The sequence below is a fragment of the Daphnia pulex genome, chromosome 5, assembly GCF_021134715.1.
Source record: "Daphnia pulex isolate KAP4 chromosome 5, ASM2113471v1".
NCBI lineage: Eukaryota > Metazoa > Arthropoda > Branchiopoda > Diplostraca > Daphniidae > Daphnia > Daphnia pulex.
The window spans coordinates 7,342,784-7,365,341 of record NC_060021.1 but is presented as its reverse complement, the minus strand read 5'-3'; the positions used below and the strand labels follow the sequence as shown (position 1 = coordinate 7,365,341).

The 22,558-nt window shown below is 40.2% G+C and overlaps 5 protein-coding genes across 11 annotated transcripts in view; 3 read left to right on the top strand and 2 right to left on the bottom strand.

Annotated features, from left to right (window-relative positions):
* The first annotated feature begins 7 nt into the window (after nt 1-7).
* Nucleotides 8-2,857, top strand: LOC124193585 (glutamate receptor 4-like). Its single transcript, XM_046587489.1, has 9 exons — nt 8-946; nt 1,017-1,117; nt 1,202-1,289; nt 1,368-1,526; nt 1,615-1,804; nt 1,891-2,111; nt 2,181-2,315; nt 2,374-2,522; nt 2,606-2,857. The coding sequence occupies exons 1-9, from the start codon at nt 803-805 to the stop codon at nt 2,850-2,852; spliced, it is 1,434 nt and encodes a 477-aa protein (XP_046443445.1). The 5' UTR covers nt 8-802; the 3' UTR covers nt 2,853-2,857.
* A 231-nt stretch (nt 2,858-3,088) lies between these two features.
* Nucleotides 3,089-5,346, top strand: LOC124193584 (glutamate receptor-like). The gene is made up of 10 exons (XM_046587488.1): nt 3,089-3,253; nt 3,330-3,380; nt 3,439-3,494; nt 3,563-3,650; nt 3,748-3,909; nt 3,994-4,165; nt 4,233-4,450; nt 4,534-4,665; nt 4,732-4,883; nt 5,043-5,346. The coding sequence occupies exons 1-10, from the start codon at nt 3,092-3,094 to the stop codon at nt 5,290-5,292; spliced, it is 1,443 nt and encodes a 480-aa protein (XP_046443444.1). The 5' UTR covers nt 3,089-3,091; the 3' UTR covers nt 5,293-5,346.
* Nucleotides 5,347-6,571: 1,225 nt separating this feature from the next.
* Nucleotides 6,572-22,558, top strand: part of LOC124194078 — a 67,004-nt gene continuing 51,017 nt past the window's right edge. For all 3 annotated transcript variants that reach the window (XM_046588106.1, XM_046588105.1, XM_046588103.1), the window contains exons 1-2: nt 6,572-6,762; nt 7,101-7,213. The gene's annotated coding sequence lies outside the window, so the exon portion shown is untranslated. The remainder of the gene's footprint in view (nt 6,763-7,100; nt 7,214-22,558) is intronic.
* LOC124194076 (raf homolog serine/threonine-protein kinase Raf-like) lies at nt 7,458-13,430 on the bottom strand. 4 transcript variants are annotated; one of them, XM_046588097.1, is made up of 14 exons: nt 13,274-13,430; nt 12,755-12,856; nt 12,105-12,539; nt 11,936-12,040; nt 11,699-11,865; nt 11,131-11,366; nt 10,564-10,770; nt 10,149-10,172; nt 9,840-10,036; nt 9,569-9,777; nt 9,318-9,485; nt 9,104-9,252; nt 8,895-9,043; nt 7,458-8,826 (listed from the first exon to the last, which is right to left on the bottom strand). In XM_046588097.1, exons 1-14 carry the CDS (start codon nt 13,415-13,417, stop codon nt 8,506-8,508), a joined length of 2,613 nt encoding a protein of 870 aa, XP_046444053.1. In that variant the 5' UTR covers nt 13,418-13,430; the 3' UTR covers nt 7,458-8,505. The 4 variants fall into 4 exon arrangements, with proteins under 4 accessions (XP_046444053.1, XP_046444054.1, XP_046444055.1 ...); XM_046588098.1 differs by lacking the exon at nt 10,149-10,172; XM_046588099.1 differs by lacking the exon at nt 10,564-10,770.
* On the bottom strand, nt 13,617-18,727 carry LOC124194077 (ATP-binding cassette sub-family D member 2-like). 2 transcript variants are annotated; one of them, XM_046588101.1, is made up of 13 exons: nt 17,772-18,727; nt 16,879-17,707; nt 16,665-16,805; nt 16,397-16,569; nt 16,152-16,320; nt 15,969-16,084; nt 15,719-15,893; nt 15,538-15,635; nt 15,317-15,462; nt 14,996-15,226; nt 14,809-14,934; nt 14,590-14,740; nt 13,617-14,516 (listed from the first exon to the last, which is right to left on the bottom strand). In XM_046588101.1, exons 2-13 carry the CDS (start codon nt 17,564-17,566, stop codon nt 14,448-14,450), a joined length of 2,283 nt encoding a protein of 760 aa, XP_046444057.1. In that variant the 5' UTR covers nt 17,567-17,707; nt 17,772-18,727; the 3' UTR covers nt 13,617-14,447. The 2 variants fall into 2 exon arrangements, with proteins under 2 accessions (XP_046444057.1, XP_046444058.1); XM_046588102.1 differs by having other exon boundaries at nt 16,879-17,649; nt 17,772-18,147.

Here is a 22,558-nt window from a genome sequence, read left to right as displayed (position 1 = left end):
TGTTGTGATCAAACCAATTCGAGCGTAGCATTAATCATATTTCTAATGTCGCCATTGTTTGACGGACAACAGAATTTTAAAGTCAATTTCATGTAGGAAAGTGACCTTAAGACCGATGTGATCGAAAATGTACAGGAATAAGTTCTGTCATCACTGAATAATTTTGTTCCAAGTCGAAAGCCGAACTTAAGTATTTGCTATACATATTCAAAAGTAGCAACGTCCATATTTGAAGCATCTTCCTTAGCGCTTGCAACCTTCTGAATCGATTTATTGTTCAGCTTTTAATACCGAAAGGTCCGTATCGCTCGCGAAGATTTTACTCATTTATCACAGGGCCATCGTCGTCTCATACACCTAAATCCTGGGAGGTAAGTTCGGTTAATAACACGTTGATTTTGTAAAAAAAAAAACTGTAGCATTGCGTGTTTCTACCAATAATGATGCTGTTGCCCACCCCTTCTCGTGTTCAAAAAAAAAAAAAGAAATCATTCCTGCGTACTCCGTGTAATTAAGTTCATGCAAATGGGCGTATCTCAATCACTACTTTTTGATTGTACGACCAATCTCCAATTATATTTTTGATGTAGCATGCTATTGATTTTAACCGAATCCCTTTCTGAGTAGTGGATAGCTGGGATCTACATTATACAATTCATTGTTTGTTTGTTGTAGTACCTGATGACCCTGGATGACTGCATGACTACCACAAAATTTAAACATCACTACAGCATCTAAGTTGCTCTTTACTGTAGTATTTCTAGACTAGTCAGTCATATAGGAGGTGACTTGACAGACGGCTATGGAATTTTTCAAAATTCGTTTATACCAGCAGCGCACCTGGATCGGGATACTCATCGTTTTTCTTTTCGTTCCTTATGACGCTGAATGCAGCCATGGTGGCAGCAACTTGAACGGCCTCCACCTGCGGATCGCTTCGTTGGATGTAAGTTTACTGGTATTATTTTTTGAAATTGTCTTTTGACTACGCTCGGTTTGTTTTTAATTTGGAACAGGTAAGGCCGTACATGTCTATCGAAAAGAACCAAAGTACTTATCGGGCGGATGGTATCGTTTATCAAATCATCGTCTGGCTTTCAATTCGCTACAACTTCACGTAAGAACCACATATTCATGATTCAAATTTAATATTTCAAGTCGTGTCGAAAAGAAAATAGAAACTAATTTGTAAGTTGCGTAGATTTTCGCTGGTTTTGCCGCCCGACGGAACATTCGGAGCATTGGTGAATCACACCTGGAACGGGATGATAGGCATGGCCATTAATAATGTTAGTTTTCACAAATCAATTTTTTTGTAACAATGATTGAAAATGGGTGAAATGTTTCTCGATGTCGTTTCGGAGTAGCAAGTAGAAATAATCGCGGCTCCCGTAGTCCCTTCTCTCGACCGTGCTAAAGTTCTTGACTTTACAACAACCTTCTCCGAAGAACCAATGATTTGTCTCATCCCAGCTCCCGTACCAGATAATTCGTTGTCAGCCATCGCAAAGCCGTATGATTATCAAGTAGGGTTATATATGATTGTTTTACAATACATACAAATGTATTTCTTCTCTCATAACTCTGATGATTTTGATCCTAATATATTTACAGGTTTGGTTAGTGATCATATTTTCTATGCTAAGCGTAGCCGTCGCCACTTGGCTCACTTCTAGGTTCGGCCCCATCCGTCAGGTTATGAAGAAGAATATCGCCGATAAAAATTCTAAGCTTGATAATGGATACATGAAAATGTCTTTATCGGATCATATTTTCGCTGTGTTTTCTATTGTCTGCCTCCAACGTAAGAAATTTAATTTTTATCTTTTTATAATGTCAAAGGATTTTTGATTTTATTCTCCAATCCCACGTAATGTTTTATCATCGCAGCCAAAGAAAGTTCTACACGATCGCCAAATTCAAGTCCGCTCGTTGGCTCGGTGTGGTGTTTGTCTACTGTCGTTCTGGTTTATTTATATACAGGTGTCCTCATCTCTTATTTAACCATTCCAAAGATGCAACCCATCGTTGAGACGACTGAAGAATTGGCCGCATCCACCAGACTTCATGTGGTTGCCATTAAAAATTCTATTTTTGAATCTACTCTTCTGGTACCGAAATTATATTCCACCTGGAAACGATGAATCTTCTTATACAGAACATTTTCAATTAATATTTAGCAAAGCACTTCGGGGCCATTGCAGTCTTTGGGAAATCAGCTTCGTCAGCATCCCGAAAATAGTTTGCCCGGTGACTACTATAACCTAAACAAACTTTTGGAAACAGCCTTGCTAGGAAAATTCGGGATCATCCTGGTAATTGTAATGGCATTTTCTATTAGAGTGCTTTAAAATCTCGTTTGTTGGGTTTCAGAGCAAATCTCAGGCGGAGTCGTTGATTAACATGAGTTGGAAAAAAGAGAATCGATGTCGTCTAAGCATCATGCGAGAAAAAATCCAATCAACTAGATTCTGTTTTGCGCTGCCCAAAAAATCTCCTTATTCGAAACTAATCAGTGAAGGGTATGCGTGCTTAAGCGCTAATCAGGTAGTCATGACCAAAGTTTGAATTTTCCATTCTATTTCTTTTCCGCTATCCCCGAAAGCATCTACGCAATGTACGATGTGGGACTGATTGATTATTGGAAGAATCGTTCTCCTAGAACAGTAACTCATAACTGCGAACCAACCAATATAAAAATGGGCATGTCAAATCAGAAGAAGAAACCAATCTCATTGGACAATCTGTCGGGAGCATTCGTTGTTCTTGCCGTTGGAATTGCAGCTGCTTCTTTCGCATTTGTCATCGAAATTTGGATCGCTATCGTTCAGCGGATGAAGTCTCGTCATTGAATTCGTCAAATACGATATATCTAGTCTTAGTTTATTGCGCTTAGTGAATTGTAGTTATTAAGAAGTAGTCACTGTATGTCCGCTTATTTATTCCATTATCCTTATTGATTTTTTTAAATCGAAACCTCCGTCTATTTATCCATTTTTATTCCCCTTTCATTAATCTCCTAAAATCCTAAAATTCTAATTTAAAGCATATCCCGTTGAGTTCTATTTCCCTTTTCTTCTATTCTACTAAAATGCAATTATTTAAATCCATTTCGGCCACTTTTATTCTGATTAGTACCTGCCCGCTATCGCTTTTGAAAACACCCATTGTTGAGTGTACAAGCACCCCTTTTACAGGAAAACCTGGAGTTAGTATTTTAAACGGGCAGCACTTAACCATCGCTTCATTGGATGTAAGATTTTATTACAGTTTGTTTTTATATTGCGGCTTTCGTATGACTTGATAACGGTGCACTGTTATTTTTTTAGATAAGGCCTTATATGCACATTGAGCACGATCTCAAAGGAAAGATATTTAAGGTAAAATTATTCATTTTGAATCCTAAAATATTCCATTAATTGACAAACGAATTTATAGCTGGATGGCTTCGTCTATCAGATGCTTCTGTGGCTATCAGTTCGGTTTAATTTTACGTAAGTGAAACTTTTGAAAAGATTCGGTAATTAACGTATAACACGACGTCACACTTTTTTTTGCTTAGATTTACTGTGGTTGAACCCAAGGATGGTGCTGTCGGAGCTTTAGTTAATAACACATGGAATGGTATGATTCACATGGCCATAATCCGAGTATGTATCCGTTTTTATTATTATTTTTTCTTACCTTTATTTTTTTACTTACTTACTTATTGAATCATGCTGTGTTTCCTGACGGTTACACGTAAAGGAAGTAGATCTCGTTGCAGCACCAGTCGTGCCGTCTTCAGACCGAATTCGAGTGGTAGACTTTAGTATTAGTTATTTAGACGAGCAAGCAGCCTGTCTAATCCCAGCTCCCACCTTTGATAGAAATAAATGGACTGCAGTTTTCAGGCCTTTTAATTATACGGTATTTCATCATCATTATTTTATAAATAACCTTTCTGTCGGAATTAAGTATCGATAAACTAATCCGAATTTATGAATTCATTAGGTTTGGTTGATGATAATCTTTTCTCTAGTTAGCATTGCTATAACCACTTGGACTACTACGAATGCTTATTGGAAATGGAGTTTGGACAGATCTCACATTCTCGCTACTCTTCGCTTTCACTTGCCGTTTTCTCAAAATTTTCTCTTCGCGTTTGGAGCTCTTTGTAGTCAGTGTAAGTATACCACCCCTTCCTCCAAATTTATAACAGTTTAATTTTGCCATTGTGACATGGTGCATAGCCAAATGGATTCCGAGTAGTTCTTTTTCCACTCGAATCGCAACATCATCGTGGTGTCTAATGTCGGCCGTCCTAGTCTACGCTTTTTCGAGCTGCATAATCGCATACTTGACGATCCCTAAATCGCATCTTCTTGTGAACTCTATTGAGGAATTGGCCAATAGCGAAATCCTTCAAGTGGCCACTCTCAAGAACTCTATCTTTGAAACAACCTTATTGGTAACAGCTAGAGTTCTCTGGTCATAATTTTGTTTTTAAACTGCGAATATTTGCCTTATGAAATTTGTCATTCTCTATTACAGCAATCTAATTTTGGTCCGTTGAAGAACCTAGGAGACAGTTTGCGAAAAAATCCTGAGAATAGATTAACCGGTCAGTATTACAACCAAGCAAAATTGTTAGATAAAGTTTTCGGTCGGCTTGCCCTTATAACGGTAAGTTCGAAATCATTTTTTTTTAACCATTAATTAATTTTGAGCATCGAATCTAAATATGTGCAGGGAAAATTACAACTGGATATGCTAATGGAGTTGGACTACAGAAAAAGTAGGCGATGCGATTTGACTCTTTTGCCCCAACAGTTCATGCCAATTTTGAAAACGTGCTTAGCTCTGCCAAAGGGATCGACCTACACTCATCTAATCAACCTAGGGTGAATTTCCTGTTAGAGATTTCTAGTGATTGGCAATTTGTTTGCATCGAGTGCGAATCTGTATTATTTCGCCGTAGCCTTACAACTTTCAAATCAGTTGCCAACCCCTCTGAAAATGCATTCTTAATTATTCCATTTTTACATTTTTCTAATGTATAGGATCATAGAGATGAACGAGTTGGGACTAGTGGATCAATGGATCAAACGCTATGTCAATCAAACAAATCAATGTAGCCATGGAATGCGAAAATTTCATCGTTCGGAAACTCAAACGAAACACCCCCTAACACTTTCTGTATTGGCGAGCGCTTTCGCTCTCCTTCTGCTGGGCATTATTGTATCGTATTTTACATTCTTCTTGGAGCTGTATTTCTCTAAAAAATCGAAGAATAGTCTAGTAATAATCTAATGACATCACGCAAGCATGGCAAATACAACTGCCTTATTCGGCATTCACGTAGAATTCTTCTATTGTTGATTTCGAATGAAATTGGTTTAGAAGATCAATGGAAAAGAACAATGTTTTACAGCACCTTATTCTCTTTGGTGGTACACTGTTCTAAATATTAGTGAGGATAAATTTTCCAAATGGTTTTAAAACCATATCCATTCATCCAACTACACGTTATGGTAACCCTTATAGAAGATTGGTTTTAAAGTAATAAGAGAAAGGTTTATGAAAGTATTATTTTAAAATAAGATTGTTTAACATTTTTTTAAAGAAAATCATTTATTCTGTCTGATCAAGAGACATGTCGCGAAGTTGATTCAAACAAAGAATATTGAAGCGAGTTTAATTTCAGTGGATAGATCGCGCTTTGGGAAGAGAAAATCATCTGTCGATTTTAGCGGGAAAGGATATATCCCCTCTTTTCCGGTGGAATGGAAGTCGTTTGAAGATATATGCCGGAAGTTTCTGTGCGAGTTTCTGGTTGCGATGGAGATTTACCTTCAGGTGCGGCACTGATCAAGGATTCATCTGTTTTCATTTGAGCAGACTGCGGATTCAGGGACGACGAACAGTCGATGCGTTTGTTGCATTCTTCTATCGAGGCTCGATTAACTTGATCAACGCATATCATGCCGATTGCAGTGGCCACAATTAAAACAAAAGCTGTTATGGTTATCCAACCCTCGAATGAAATTCTCGTTTTAGTCGAAGACATGTTGAAGGAATCGAATCGTGGTGTAGGATGCAAATAATTATTCTCGGTTGGTCGAACAGCCGCTCTTATATAACTTACTTTGAGCACGATTCTATTGGCAGGTGCATTTTGGCACTTTAAATCTTGATTTTACTTGGGAACAAATTAATTTGATGTAATTTTAGTTATAAATTTAGTTAAAGCGGAATTTTAAAATTATTATTCATGTATTAACTGGATTTACTAAATAGTATTGAAAATATAATTTGCAAAATAGTAAAGTCGCTGGTGACGAAGAGTAATCATTTCTGTAATTTCGCTAATTGCCGCTAGGCTCTGGATGTCAATGTTATTCTTTTTTTGTTCTATTTTGGCCGTTACGATTCTACGAATAACGATGTGAATATGTGAATATGTGATTTGCAAAAAAAAAATAAGCTCTAAAATTGTAAAATAAATCACATGCTTTGTTTCATAAAACCTTTTTGGCAATGCAGCATCTCAAGTAAGAGGAATGGAAATTGGAAATCCTTATCTCATTCGACATTCGGCAGTCTTTCCAGTTTGAGCGCCGAATGTGCACGTTGTCCATAATATTCAAATTTTTCAGATAAGCGACCGTCAGAATTCGGTTAACGAAAGTGTTAAATTCATCATGAACTTGAAAGAGAAACTTTTGTGATATTTGCGTTAAATTACTAGTGATCAAGTGTCGATCCACGTGGTTGGTGCAGGTAATTTTCTTTTTGTTTGATGACCCTTCCCCTTTTTGAAAACTGATTCTACAAAAGTAACTGAAGGGGTGAGTCAGAAAAAATGATTCAGTTGGTGAACACTGAACAACTATGACCCTTAAATCACCTAGAAAAATCTTGCACGTGTATGATGGTGTGCGGGACGTGTGCTTTAGCTTTTTGCATGCTTGCTTGGCTTCTTGTGAAAATGTTGAGGGTGTGCTCCAATTACCATGTGGTAGTTCTTTCTCAAGATTGCTCTTTGATTCATTGAAAGTTTATAGACAAATTTTAAAGATCATCAAACATAAATTAAAATACCCTACAATTAATTACAGGAGGACAGCAAATGACTACTCGAGAGACATCCCATCAGAAATGTTGCCCTACCACATTTCTAAACTGCACTTCAGATTCCTCTGCATCACCTGGCCGTCAGTCATTTATAAAGGTAGGAACGATGTTATTTCATTCAAGCTTTAGTCCGATTGTCATTTCCCCTCTGGATCCTGATTAGAACGTGTGTCGCATCTCTTGTTGGTTCGTCAATCATTCACGTCCAGTTGCAGGCCTGTTATCAGTTTGTCGAAAAGATAATTATTTGGTGACACATGGTTTTAATTGTAACGAAGCTCAAAGAGATACGCAGCGTGTTCATCTTTTTAAAAGGAAAGAACCGACAAAGACAAAGAGTGTAGAGTTGAATTTGAGGCATTTCATGTTTATTTGAATGGTTTATCGCAACGGTCGGGGGTATATATACAGCAGAGGAGAGGAAAGCATTACACAAGTGGACAGGAAAACCAGCTAGGATATTCACTTAAATGTTTTCTTTTCTTTTTGTTTCTCCGTTGGTACCTATTCTTTTTTTGTTGTTTTGTGTTCTTGAATTAGTCTTAATTTTTCGGTTTTTTGTTTTCGCCTATACATAACGTCAACGTGGAGGGATACAATTTTGTTTTGTGGTATTTCTTGCTTTGTCAGTCTTCTTTCCCCCCGAGTAGCAGGGATACCTCGCATGGTAGGCTGGACTTGAAATGTTCATATTTCGCACAAGACGACGAATTGTACGTGACGAAGGATTAGGGGTGAGGGGAGGGGGAGAACAAAAACATGGAACATACACATGCACGAAACCGAAGAATTTTGAGAAAGAGAGTTGAAGAATAGGGAGCATATATCGGGTGGAGGGAATAGTAGTAATTAGGATTTAATGAACAGCGCCGGGCGGAGGAACAGAGAAGTTTTTTTTTTAAAAAGGAAAAGAGTCTGAAGTGTGCGAGAAGTTTCACGGCTCTCGTCAACAGGTGAAGGATTTGGGGGCTAACGGACGACAGAAGGTACAATAGATATATCCGGTGTACGAGCAGAGTGGGGGGGACAGTCAATTTGTAGTCTACACAACACAACCAACGGTGCCAATAATATTGTGTACAGTACATTCCTATGCTAGGATCGGAGTTGTCTGAAGGTAGTGTCACGAACTCCTCTAAAAAAATAATATTGATTTAAAAGAAAAGAAAAAAACGGGATCGTCGACTATGGTATGTCTGTTTTTGTTTTGTTTTTATCAATTAAAGCTTAAGAAGGGAAACAATATTTTGAACTTGAGTATAGAGAAACGAAGAAGAGTGGGCAGGAGTGGCGTCGCAATGGCAGAATTCCTAAACGTAATTATCGATTAAAATTCCGGTTTCTCCAGTTTGTTGGTTTAGTTTCTTCTTTCCAGTTATTTTTTCCTTTTCAAATGACACCTCCCGTATTGAATAGAGGAAAGGCGCCGAATTGGGCGTTCATAGGAGTCTTGGGCAGGGCGTAGGCGAAGTAAATATCCTCTGATTGGAAATGACTTCCACTCAGTGTAGGTTCCGAAGCGGAGCGATGGATTTTGGGTAAGGAACGAGACAGACTTTCGAGGGAGACGAGTATCTGGCGAAAAAGAGGTCGTTCCTCTCGCGTAAACTTGATCGACGATTCCAGTAGCCTGCGAAGCGCTTTCGGTGTATCTGATCGAACGTGACTCAAATCAGGACGAAGGAATCCTCGGCCCACCATGAACAATATCTAGAAAATATTCGATTGAACTTTTAACACCACTTTTTTTCCTTTTTGAATTCCTAATTGAATTATACCTGATCTTTGTTGCTGATGTGCGAATAAGGTAGCTGGCCACTAAACAGTTCATAGAGGACAACACCGAAAGCGTACACATCTGACTGGAAACTGTACGGATTTTCATCCTTCATGCGTATCACTTCCGGCGCCATCCAAAGTATTGATCCTAACATAGAAACAAACGAATTGGATGTGTTTTCCTTAATTTTTGGTAAAAAGCAAGTACCCGAAGGTTGCTGAAACTGATGAGATCCTGACCAGCGTGTTTTGACCGTGGCAAGACCGAAATCTCCAATCTTGACAGTTAGGTCGTCGTGCAAGAATATATTGTTGCTTTTAAGATCGCGATGGATAATGTTCTTGGCGTGAAGATAACTAAAAATTGACGAGAAGAAGAATTCAATATTCACTCGTCTACATTGGTTAGCGACACAACTTACTCCATGCCCTGAGCTGTTTGACGCGCTGTTTCGATGAGTGTTAGAAGCTCGAACTTGGTCTCGAGAACGTGGAGATGTTTGTACAGGGATGAACCTTCACACCATTGCGTCACGATGGCTAATTGCGGCTTACTCACGCAACCCATAAAGAGTAAAATGTTGACATGTCTAACGGGAAAAATGGTTCCATTAAATGAATTGTGTTCATTAACGAGTATTAATTGCTTAGTACAACTGATGTGAACACTTGCCTGGTTTTCCGCAACACTGCCACTTCGTTTTTGAATGCCTGTAACTGAGCTGGTGTCGGATCTTTGACATTGAGGGTTTTGACAGCGACTGGGCCGTGCCAGTGTCCGCGATATACAGTTCCGAAGGAGCCAGAACCAATGCGCGGCCCAATGAGGATCTCGTCTGCGGGAATCTCCCAATCTTCGATCGATTCGCGAGACGCTCGCACCTGTTGATTTCAATATGATAAATCATCCACTTTTTGTTACTTTTCCACCTTTTGAGTTGTACCTTTTTGCTACTTTCGTCCGCGCTTCTTGCTCGTGGTCTCCATGGCCGTAAAGTATTGGTTGGGCTGGCCTGTGCACTGTGACTATGCGACGGTTTAGTCGGACTGCTACCCGGACTGGAAGCTCCGCCAAGACCACTCAGGGTGGGTGGGGCTCCTCCGTTGCCTCCGCTTCCGCCGCCTCCCATGAAATTTGTTACTATCAAGTTAAGAAGCGGATTATTAGTTTGAAACATCGACCCCATTTTTTGATCCAACGAATATTTTAAAAAGTTCAGTTAAATGACGACTGTCTGCCCTTTGAAATTTACCTCGGTGGAAGTAGCTGTTGTTGGCTGGTGGTGATTTAACAAAAGGCGCGAAGCATGCAAAAACGTGATAGTAAATTGCGTCAAATTAGCGGTTCAAATAAAATAACAATTAAAAAAAAACTCAAAAAAATTTGTAAATTAAAGGTAGAAGCAAATATGAATCGAAGTGCAGAAGGGGTGACGTAAAGGAGGAAATGAAGCAAGCAAGGTCGAAGCATTTTCATTGACGATCCAAAATCAGCAGAAAAGCGCAATTCAAGAATTGGGATTTTTGTTGTTTTACTAGGGCAACTAGAGTTGTTGATTATTAGTTCTTTTATGATTTTGGATCCAATACAAATTCATAAGACGGACAGAAAATAATCGCGAAAAACTGAGGTGAAAAAAAAAATGACTTGGGGGTTAGGTTACGCACAGGTGGGCAACGTAAGTCCGATAGCCAGGTTGGTGAACGGGAGAGCCCAGGCATGCCTCCCGGGAACATGCGCCTGTTGTTGTTGCTGTTGCGGCTCAGGGGGCTGATTCTCATGCTGCTCTTCCCGGATGCCATTCAAGCCTTTGTTGCTGTTGCTCCGGCCTCCGCCGTTTTGTACCAAACGTGTTAAACTGATCAGGCCAGCTTCTGTGGTTTTTTGTTTGTTTTGTTTGAGGATTTTAAGGTCGGGTTTCAGTGGTTTTGTGTACACGCAGGATTCCCCACACACAGCGGATTCGATGGTTTTGGGTTTTGTTTTCGGGTTTTTTTTTGTGTGGATTTAACGAAAATTTGCAACAGGCAAACGGAAAGAAAAGAAAACCAAATGTAAACGAGGCAAAAAAAAAATAAAATTTCGTGCACTTAATAATTTGGTTGATAAAAACGAAAACAAAAAATTGTGAATCAATGTTAGGGATTTTAAGACGGAGTCAGCCACTTCATCTTACAAGCCGATTTAAAAAATAAATAAAACACTTGCAAAAGAATAATGAAAATTTGGCGTACCTGTTGCAGCAAGGTTGTGAGCTTTGATACGATAGGACCAATCCTCTAACGCGGTATCGATGCCGCCTTGATTGCCGACCATATTGTAACAAACGTTAGGAGCCGATGTTGATCGTTCTCTTTGGGCTAGAGGTGGAGGGTGGCGTCGAGGAATCTGCATCGGCTGGAATGTCGGCGGGTATGTAAGGCCGGCTGTGTACGGGTACGGTACGGGGCCCTCTGGACACGATATTAACCTATCAAATATTCCATACAAATCAGGATTAGGTCATTGAATGTTTGAAATTCGCCATTTTTTAAATCTTTCTGGAACTTGATAATTTAACAAAAGTAAAAGCAAAAATGTTTCTGTTGCTGACAAAAAAACGCCCCTAAATTTAATTCCAAGAAAAAAAATTCCCAAGTACTTAGAAGACCTTCAGCGTAGTCTTTTGATCTCAAACTATGGCCAAGGTCTTCTAGGTATGCAATCAAATTTTCACTCTACGCTTTTGAACGCGAAAATTGGATGAGAGCAGACTCGCAACGATGTACCAACGCAATTTCCTTTTACGACACGATTACTCACATCTGTAGGAGTGTGTTTTCGGCTACGTGAGCCGGATTGCACAAGGGAGGGACGGCTGCAGCGCAACGCTGATGAAAACGATATCCGCACGTCCGACAATAGAAGCCTTGAAAGAGCAGGCGTCGGCAGGATTCGCAGTAAGCCAAAGAAAAGAATGTTTTGCGCACCTTTTCAAATCAAGTTTTAAATTAACGATTGAAATGTAAACCAATGTCGTCTGATTTTTTGTAAACTTACGAAATTGTGAGATATGCTGGTTGTGGCTGAGAAATTATCCTTAAGTTTAACACGAATCTCTCCACCTTCGACTGAAGCTATATCGGCATCCCATTGTACTTTAACCTTTGGGGAGAAAAATGGGGGAATATTGACATTATTGTTATGCGTGTAACTTGTTTTGTAATACCTCAGGCTGTGTGCATCGATAGACCGCGCACGTGGACGGGTCCAGCTTGCGCAGCTTCATAGCTTTTGAAAGGGCTTCACGCACAGTTTGGCCGGGTTTGACTTGTACGATCGTCCGTTGCTCGTTGGGCAGGTATGCTCGCACTACCGACTTTAGAGGTGATCGAGGAGGAGGAGGGATAGCAATTAAAGGCGGACCGGGAGCTTGTTGTTGATGATGAATTTGTTGTTGCTGGTGTCCATGATGATGACCACCTCCATCTGGCCCAAATCCTGTTTTGAGGTGTGGTGGCAATTCAGCATCGGAACAATCTTCCAACTCGTGACCACCAGGACTTTGTCGTCCATTGGATGCCGTAGCTGCGCTTACTCTTTCGATGAGTTCTTGCTCTCGGGCTTTGAATTCGTGCAATTTGCTTGTCAATTCATTGTATTCCTATTGAAAAACAAAAACCAAGTCATTCTGATGTCATAATGAAATGAGTAGGACATAGAGATTATAGATTTGTTCAAAGACAGCTATGTTTTAGTGGAAAAACTGGCTGCGCTATGGAAAATCTGCAAATGTAGTTTTATTCGACTTTTGATGATAAATGAGCTTTCAGAAGGGAAATTGAGGGGTGGAACTAAAGAAAACTGAATTGCACTTACAGCTATGTACATCAAGGGTGGGTGTTGGAATCCAGCAAACTGTGCATTGAGCGCATCAATATTTTCTTTGGTGAGGCGAATGACACTTTGAATGTTCCGCAGCTGCAAAGAAAACACAAGAAACAATGAATTAGAAAGCCTTGTATCAAGCAAAACACTATTGAAAAGATAAGTAGGCATTTTGAAGTTGATGCTCAATGATGGACCTCAATTGATATGATATTGAATGTCTGTTTTGAGGCTGTCACTGAATCAAAACAATTCAGTGGGACAGTGTTCCCAAGAAACTTTTCCACTTAAAGCGATCAAACCATTGGGATTCTTTTTTGGAGCACTTTGTTTTCGGGAATGGTCCTCTTCGATATGAATTAATTTTGCAGATGGAATGCTTCGATAGCGTCAAAAAGAATAAAGCCAAACATCCCGGTGGAAAGTGAAACGAAATGACATTTCTCAGAGATCTCTTTCCTGGATGTCATTCTTCGAGCGAACCAAACAACACTGTAAATAGATAGTCACCTCATCGTGAATCGTTCCTGTTTCTTCATATTTGCGATGTCTTTTAGGGCTGGGAAGGGTGAAATTCGTCATTGTACTGCCGAGAAGAGTCTCGTTCACGGCCATCTTGGACCGATTTTTTTTCTCTCCCCCTTCTTCTTCCATTTATTATTTTTTTCCCTTTCATTCGCTGGGCACCAAAGTCTTGGCGATCGCGCTAGATGGCTTCAAACTTGAAACGACATCTAGCGGCAACGCATCAAATCACTTTTTTTATTATAATCACGTGATCTTTTGTTTATTGTTTATGCGGAAATGGGAACTGCCGATTGCGTGTATATTATGTAAATAACTGCGAGTGGAGTTGAAGGCTAAAATATTGATATACAGCATATCTATTTATTTTTCACTAAACTAATCAAGTAAAGAACAAGTTGTACAGGATCAAGCAATGCCCTTAAAGAAAAGTGACTGACATGGTAAAATACCGCGTAAATTTGAAAGAAAAACGGCCAGCCATAAAAGTTCCACAAATTGAAACGATGGCACGATGTTTCTGGCTTTCGAGTTGAATAACAATTGTGACTAAAGATAATTACGTAATTGAAATATTATGTCTCAATTGGGTGCTGCTGAGTGAAAGGGTTTTTTTTTTTTTTTAAAATCTAACAACAAAAATGTTTTCCGGTTGCGGCTTCCTTCTCGTAATCATCAGCAATTTTGACCCTGATTAAAGAAAATGTGGAGTAATTTCTATCATGAACGATTTCGAGCAAATGTCAGTAAAGATCCGTCATTTGCAAAACAACAAGGGATTTTACTAAATAATTAAAAATAACGACGGGGTTTCACGTAGCACTGTTAATATGCCGAAAACATGTGCCCGTCAAATTGGACTAGTACAATTGGGAGAAGGAATCGAAACTGGTTCTAGGTTCCAGCCAGCCAACAAAAAAACTAACAAGGAAATTTAAATTTGGAAATATTGTTGAAAAAAACTGAAAAAAAAGGAGTATTCTATCTAAACCTAGAACCCCAAAAAATATGTTTTCTGAGCGACTGGGACTAACGCGCTATCACACCGCATGTTGTTTTTAAATCATAATTCATAATTAATTGACTAAGAGGGTAAAGTTTGCTGAATGATTTTTCCTCAGCTAAACATGAAAAACTGAACTGAATTTGATGGGTTGAATCAATCGGAAGAGTTGGACTCCACTTCCTCTTGTGTAGACGAGTCTTCTCCCAAAAGAACGCACAATTCCTGTTTTTTGTTGTTAGAAGTAAAAAAATTGTTAGTTAACACGAAATTGGCACAAACCAGTTGGCAAGGTCACCTTCAGACGATCCTGTATACGAGGAATGCCAGACAGCTGCGCCTCCAAACGCTGTTTCTCTTCCTTGAGCGTAAGCCGGGTTTCAGTATTCAATGGCTCCAAAGTCCACTTGCCTTCACCATCAAATTGAAGCAGATGCGTATGGAATTTCCTACAAAAAATACAATCCGATTGCGTAATTTCAACTAGCAGAATTTTTGGATATTTTTTTGAACACACCATAAAGATGGGCGATGGGTGATAGTGAGAAGTGTAATATCAGCATCTTTGGCAGCTTGATAAATTTGGCTTTCGACGTCAATGCTGACTGCGCTAGTACACTCGTCCAGCAAGGCAAACTGCGGTCTGTGGGAAAGATATTGAGCTATAGTTGGACTTGAGATAATGAAAATCCCTTAATGTTTACTTATGATAAAAAAGCCTGGCCATTCCCATCCGTTGTTTTTCGCCTCCTGAGAGGACATCTTTCCAATCAGCTGCTGCATCCCAGCCACCTTCACGTCGAACGATGTGAGCAAGGTGAACCTGCTGTAAAATCTCATCTAAATGTTCGTCCGTAATTCGCTTGTTTTTCATCTCTTCTAGCGTGTCGGGATAAATAATCTGGTCCCTTAAACTGCCGATAGACATGTAGGGGCTATAATGCGTTAGGGAAAAAAAAGTAAATTAGAATCACAAAGGTTTTAGTTGTCAGTTGTTACGAGTTAAGTCAACAAAAGAGACCGACCGTTGCGGGATGTAAAACATGTCCTCCGTTGGGGGCTTATGTAATTTGCCTCTATAAACGGGCCACAAGCCACTGAGGATACGCAACAGAGAGCTTTTTCCGCAACCGTTCGGTCCAGTTATCAAGAGATGCATACCCTTGACAACCTGCGTCACAAAAAGTGAAAGTTTCAAAACCCGGTGCAACGGTTAGGCTATGCACTGAATCCAACCGCGCGTTACCTTCAAGGATAATGAGGGGACGACAACATCGAAATTTGGTGTCACAATTGGAACGTCATCCAGGGAAATAACTCCGTCAGAATATTCAGTCAACTCACCTAAAATGAACAATTTGTTTTGCAATGTTTGAATTTGATTTGAAGGACTTTTTTTTTATTGCTATCGTCTATCGTTTTTATACCCGTGGCAATGGGTAGACCATTTTTCACAGTCAATCGAAGGGTCTCCCACTGTCTCTGTCCCGATTTTGAATTGCCCTTGATGGATGGCTTTTCGTAATGGCCCCGTCCGACTTCCTCAAAAACATCCAACATGTTTCCAACGCGAGATGTGTAACCCGCTAGCTCCACGATTTCCTAATTTGCATTGCAAAAGCACAACTAATTAGGATTCTGTTGATTTCTCAGTTCGTGTAGGAATGTCATACGCACTTTGTAAGATGTCATCAAGCGTTCTACGGCATCAGCGCCGGAGGCTAGCATGTTTTTGGCCGTTGTAAAATATTGCGTTCTAGAACTCACACCTCCGTCTTTGCTATGTTCCTGGTCTGCAGTACATAAAACAATAAAAAGTCAAAAATGTAGTGCAAGAAAATTTGAGAGACAATCCCGAACCTTTGTTGCCGAGAATGATGGGAATCGAGACCATAACCATTCCTGTACCAGACCAAACATACTTCATCAAAAACTGCTCCAGCATAATGTACCACAGTCTTTGAGAGAAAATGGATATCATTTGGTCGCAGACGGCTTTGTAGGCTCGGTTCAAGTGATTCAACTCAACCTAATGGCCTCGACAAATTTCAGTTAGCAAAAGGGACATCATTCATGTGTGAAGGGACACGGTGCTATAATGATACCTTGTGCCCATTATAGAAAGCAATTTCTTCCGCATTGGCGATGATTCGCGAATGAATGTAGCGTAAATAACCTTTCAGGTTGGCTTCATCCGCTACCAGTTTTCCAAATTTGGGCGAAACGGCCTTCAAAATTTGACCAGTTAGGAAGATAACAGTAGCTGCCAAAAGTGGACCTTTAACGAGAACAATTTTATTAGTTTTTTTCTTTAAAAAAAATATACAACTGCAAATTAAAAAAATAAAGAAAAAAAGTAGTAAAATTCCATACCAGGTACCCCGGATCCTCCCATTCCCTTTCCAATATTGTAGAGTGAAATGGTGATAAGAACCAGATCTAAAATAGGTTTCGTGAGATGAGAGTAAAGATGGGCGACGGAAGATGTAAAAGCCGTGATGTCATCAGTTAAGCCTACACGTTAGAGGGGAGAAAAGACGCTTGATAAAACTCCGCAAAGAGAACTTGAAAGGAAATGTTTGATTACAGTGATCGGCGTTTTCCAATCTGCCGTCCAGGTTGCTCACGCGATAGTAAGTCTGATGTTCGAAATAAAGCTTGTAGGCATATCTGACTAGTCTCGTGCGGAATCTCATGGCCAGGTGAGATTCGAGGAAGCGAATCATGGAATTGATGAAGGTAGCCGGCAGTGCTACGAGCAGCCACCGAAGTAGCATGAAAGAAAAATTTCTCACATCACGACGGACGATATACTTGACCATGCGTCCTTCTAACATGGCTACGTAGATAGAGAGGAAGGTGCGAGCAATCAAGGTCAGCGTGTGCGAGGTGAGGATGCCGGACTCACGCGACCAAACACTGGGTACCATGATCTGCAACAGTTTTTGAAGTTGGAACAGAAAGGCTTTGTTGACTGTTGGATTCTTTTTCTGGTTTTCTTTTTGCAGCCCCAACTTTTCTAGGTTTTTGATGGCTTCTTCTGTTGACTCCTGTTCTGGTGACACATTTTGTTTGTTGTCGTTCAAGTCTTTTCTGGCCACTTTCTTTGGGTTGAGAGTTGAGTTGCGAGCCAAGAGGCTGACGAGCCTTGGGTGGATGACCTTCCCATAGTACAAACCCACAAAAACAGCACAGGTGACACGAGACAGTGTACTTTCAGGAATTCCAGTCGCAGTTGAAAACTGTGTAAGGTGCTTTGAAATCACACCAGGCATTTTTGAATTAGTGTTCACGTCCTGTACAGCAGCAGCAGTACTGTCTGTATCCTACAGCGGACTGGCAAGAATGAGAGGAAAGACTGTTGTGGTGGTGTGAAGAAAAGATTTTTAAAAGTAAATTAGGACCAGTCAAGCAACCTTGAAAAAATCAAATTGGGTTATCCCTCCCCTTTACATGACTTTCCTTTCTTTATGTACTTACCGAAAGGCAGTGACTGGCTTGGAAGTTATCAGATCACAGTCTAAAAAGACAGTGATGAAAAGAATGAAGGAAAAAAAAAAACAGTCTATGATCTAATCAGCCGTAACCTTCGACATGTAAATATCGACAATCAATCTCGCATGATAGTAGCAACTCCAGTTATCTCTTCGAGTACGAATGTATGCATTGCAAACACCAATTTAAACAAAATAACCCAAACCCTTTTGATTGTCGCGCAATGAAACCCAATTAGTGCGACACTTTCGAAAATTCGAGATCGCAACGATTAAAGGGGGGAAAAAATGAAAGATCAAATGATCAGCAAAGGGATTACGTTACAAGACTAGCAGAAGGAAACCGAAAGTGTAAAAAATCAAAATATTTTTTTTCCCCTTTCGATTTCGTTCTTGACTCGAGTGCCATCTAGCGTTCGGACGGTTTAAAAATAAAAGAGTAGCCGCTAATAGCTCGTGAAATTCAGTCCTTCTTTATAAAGCTAACGACAAACAAAGTAGCAGTGCTCTGAAAATTCAATCAATTAACATACACAAAAGATAGCAGGACCAATTTCACTGAGTTACTTTCGTTTGAGTGATAAATAAGGGTTCGCAAAAAGCACTTAAAAGTCTTGGGCATTTTCTACTCTTCCGTTTTAGTTTTTTTTTTTGTAAATCTTGGAACAACAAAAAAAGTAGCGGGAAATAAGAATCGAATTGCTTCACGTCTCTTCCACATTCGCCGGGGAAAAAAAACCCTCCGGAAAGTGCTAATCAGATTTAACGAGCTTTCTTCTGTCTTCGACATGAGCACACGAGCAGCAAAATCAATAATACCGGGGTATTTTCGTTTGTTTTTGTTTAATGAACTCGGTTGAAGAATTCGTGCTTCCGCCCGTGATGTACTTTTCCGAGTAATAAAGTCGGCAAAGCGTCCGCGGTGCCAAACTTTATCCACACTACACGGAGGCACGTGAAACGAACGGGGATCTTTTTATTCGTGTCGTGATGCCAGCCGAAAAAGGCTAAGGGGAGAAAATCCCCCCAACAAAAAACAAGCCCAAAGAAAATACAAAAGAAAACAAAGTGTACTACCCAGTTACAGGAAACAAGCTGGATTTGGGCGGTAAACGAGAGGTTCTCTCTCTCTCTCTCTCCTTCTCTCTATAAGGCAATGACTAGAAGGGAGGCAACAACTGAAAGTAAAATAGAACAAATGGCATGGCAGCACTAGACGCGAAATACGTAAAAGCTTGACGGAATCGGTCATCTTCCCTTTGACTGTAGCTCTCGTCACGTGCGCAACATTGCAATCCCGAGAGAGGATCACGTAGAGACCGACATGGTTGGCTGTTGCGGCATTGGATGCTCTACTATGCCAAAGCGCATCTCTCGGGGTCGGTGACGAATGTTATTTATATCAAGGAAATGATATACCTTTTAACTCATTTTTGTTTGGTTCGTCTGTGCGGCGCAAGACTTATTGAGTGCTCCAGTTTGTTGTCCAGAGGTTATTGAACGGACGTTTCAGGCTTTGGCAACCTTCGCTTCCCCCCGTAGCCTCGTTTTAATTCCAGCCGTCCCCCTCAAAGTGGTTTGTCCCATCAAGGCAACCCCGCTTGCGTCGGGAAAAGCCAACCGAATAATTAATAGCATTTTCCGCGTAAAATCCGAAAGCTTAAGCGACTTGTTCATATCGTCGTGTGTTCATTTTTCGAGGCTTTTCATCGCTCAACACCCGGAAAGGTTTATGACCTACCAGCTGGGCTATCCAATAAATTTGATCGAAAATTTCAAACTAGTTTTGTTTTCCTGTTTCGCTAGGTACACTCACTTGTGACTTGAATTTCATTTCGAAAATGAACTGGTTTAGTCTTTTTATCATCGTACGATTGTGATTTTGAAAGTCGAATACAACAAGTTTGGAGAAAAAAAAAAAAAACTTTCGAAAAAACATGAGTGCACTTTCCAAACGCGCTATAGTTTTGAAAGTGCAATAACTGTTTGCGCTTATTTCCCAGCAACGCAACAACAATTGAGTTGAGTTGCTTGTTTTTTTTCTAGGGTTGATAATCTTCTAACATCTGGAAGTTTATTATCGATTTCCTGGTAAAATGAAAGAGGGCTGATTGGATGATGTAGTGCATCAAACATTAATTCAACGGCTTCTATGCACCAGCATTGATTTCCTTGTTTGTTTTTCAATCATTGAATATTTACAAAGAACACGACTCTCTAACATACGAGTGTATGTTGCCGAAGACTACGGGGAAATCTTGTTTGTCTTTGAACATCGGTATATCCGCGACTGACAAATAGATTTAGCGGTTATGGCTGCGACCATCCTTTGGTCACTCTTAACCCTGTTGCGATCCTTAAACCCAGCTCAGCTATTTCCCCATGTAATAAGTATAAGGTTTCAGTTGTCAGCCCACTGCAAATTTTTCCTCCAAAAGGCTTGGCACAATATTACAGCCAACAAAAGATAATCTTTCTATTCTGTTTAAACGTAGCCTGCGAATATGAGTAGTATATAGTATTATCCCTTTTCTCTCTCGAATGAAAATAAAACATCCCAGTATTTAGGCAACAAAACCCAGCGTAACAAGATTTGTCTGCATGTAGACGGCGATTATGATGCTGTTTGGAATCGAGTTCCTCTTTTAAGTTTAAACGAGAGAGAAAACTCGAATAAATTATTATTGAATAGATGATTGCAAGTAGGCATGTAGTAGTCTTTCTTTTTCTCGCCCGTTTGTTTTTTGTTTTTTTCCCTATTATTATACAGGACGGCTCATTTGTTTCCGACGAGGCGTATAGTAGTATATATACTATCTACTACCTTTTTTTTTATCCTACGGGGACTGATGCTGTGTGCATCCAGCGCTTTCTTTGTTTTCGACGACCCAGAGGGGTTGAATCTATATGACGTCTATACAGTAATATACCTACAGTCCTACACACAATAACAGCGAACAAAAGAGAAAGAAACTGTACACTACCGAGCTGGAGAAAGACAGCGAGCATGATATTTTCCAACTTTCATATAGTATAGTAGCAGTATACGGATGTATTGTTCACCCGACAGTAATATTCTCCATTATGGAGTGGATGGCAGCCGGACTGGAACATGTTAGGCCTACTGTTTGGGGGCTATTGAATTAGTAGCCAGGACTAGGGACTTTTGGCAACCAACAAAAGGCGGACGTATAGTAGTACCTTGCTGCGCCTTGCAGTGTCTACAATGTGCGCGTACCTTTCCGCTCGCCGGTTGGCGGAGCACTTAGCGGAGCTGTCACAACATTCTCCCGAGAAGGTTAATGCACGAAATTAATAAGACGCTGAAATATTGATCAACAAACACAGACGCGCAGAGGAACCACCAGAAAAAAAGAAAAGGCAAGAGAGACATTCGTCCCGCTGTCTGATGGGGGGAGAGACTCTATAGCAACCAAGAGCTACTTGATCGTGAATCAGTTATGAAAGTCAGTCTTCATTATTTAGCTGGTCGAACTTTTATTTCTTTTTCCGAAATAGTAGTGAGGTGGGGGGAGAAAGAGTAGATCGTCAATTTTGTCGAAGACGTAAGACGTCTGGGATTCTCAATTCTATGAATGTTTCACAAAAAGTGGTGTCTCCTGAGTTGAATTGAATTTCCGTGAAACGACAAACTATATACATGGATGCTATATATATCATATACTACGTTGCGTTTCTTAATCCAGGAGCGGAGAAAAAGTTCTTTAGGTAACTTGCTTGGCTGCGCTTAATATACGGAAGTATTAACAACGAGTGTGACTTCCATCCAATTTAGATCTAGTTAAACTTCTTTTCTTTCATTCGTCAACGTCTCTCGCCCCCCCCCTCCCAACCAGCCGAATTAATGAAAAAAGAAATCATTTGGCCTACTACTACATCGAACGAGGTAAAAAATAAAACAGAAGGAACAAATGAGAAAAACAAAACAAAAACTTGTTCACATTTTTTAATATTCAAAATGAGGTACACGGGGTATTTTGGGGTCTGATTGTTAGCGTCTACAGTTAAAAATCGATTTCCACAAACAACGCTCGTCTCGACATTAGACGAAAAAATAAGAAGCAAAAGATAACCCTAAATTTATATTGTGGTGACGTCAAGGATTTCCAGGAGTGGAATACACTGCTATTAAAAGGAGGACACAGTGCACGTGTGGGGGTTGTGTCGTGTTTATCGCAGCAGAAAAATCATCGCAGCTTGAAAAAGCTGTTGGCGATTGTCTCTCTAGTCGACTCAAATGTAGATGAGAATCTACTACTACTCCCGTCCTGAAGACGTTTTTCCTTTTGCCACCCGTGACTTTGTGCTTCACATTTGTTCCCGTCGAGGATATTCGGAATCGATGGCAGAAACGCGGGGTGAGTGCAACTGGCTCCCTGACTCCCTCGCCCTTTTGTCTCATCCGCACAATGGATTGATTTCTCTCTCGCCGAGGTCTTGAAATGGACCCGTAGCACCTATTGACTCGGCACACGGGCCAACAGACACAGTCGAATGCCGGATGGATTCAGAGAAAATAAAAGAGTGCGAGTGTCTGATGAGTGACACACATTTCGGTAGAGATAGAGGCTAGGGGCACGTGAATAGCGACGTGACCTCTTCTTTGTTATTTGTTTGCGTTTAGTTCACGATGACGCACGTTTTCGAATTCCTGTAGGGCTATCAATGTTGCAACACCATCGACATTTCCATCCATCTTGTGTCTTTAATGTTATCACATTAACGAAGTTTTGCTGTCCTGTTTTTAAGTTT

Coding starts and splice junctions, on each gene's coding strand:
- LOC124193585 (XM_046587489.1), top strand. CDS start 803: ATGGAATTTTTCAAAATTCGTTTATACCAGCAGCGCACCTGGATCGGG. Junction 2,112..2,180: donor TTTTTGAATCTACTCTTCTG/GTACCGAAATTA, acceptor ATTAATATTTAG/CAAAGCACTTCGGGGCCATT. Junction 2,523..2,605: donor TCGAAACTAATCAGTGAAGG/GTATGCGTGCTT, acceptor TATCCCCGAAAG/CATCTACGCAATGTACGATG.
- LOC124193584 (XM_046587488.1), top strand. CDS start 3,092: ATGCAATTATTTAAATCCATTTCGGCCACTTTTATTCTGATTAGTACC. Junction 3,254..3,329: donor TAACCATCGCTTCATTGGAT/GTAAGATTTTAT, acceptor TTATTTTTTTAG/ATAAGGCCTTATATGCACAT. Junction 3,495..3,562: donor TCAGTTCGGTTTAATTTTAC/GTAAGTGAAACT, acceptor TTTTTTGCTTAG/ATTTACTGTGGTTGAACCCA.
- LOC124194076 (XM_046588097.1), bottom strand. CDS start 13,417: ATGGAAGAAGAAGGGGGAGAGAAAAAAAATCGGTCCAAGATGGCCGTG. Junction 12,041..12,104: donor ATCGATGCACACAGCCTGAG/GTATTACAAAAC, acceptor TTCTCCCCAAAG/GTTAAAGTACAATGGGATGC. Junction 10,173..10,563: donor CGGACTTACGTTGCCCACCT/GTGCGTAACCTA, acceptor AATCACCACCAG/CCAACAACAGCTACTTCCAC.
- LOC124194077 (XM_046588101.1), bottom strand. CDS start 17,566: ATGCCTGGTGTGATTTCAAAGCACCTTACACAGTTTTCAACTGCGACT. Junction 16,570..16,664: donor GGGAGGATCCGGGGTACCTG/GTATGGAATTTT, acceptor TTCTCGTTAAAG/GTCCACTTTTGGCAGCTACT. Junction 14,517..14,589: donor GTATACAGGATCGTCTGAAG/GTGACCTTGCCA, acceptor AACAAAAAACAG/GAATTGTGCGTTCTTTTGGG.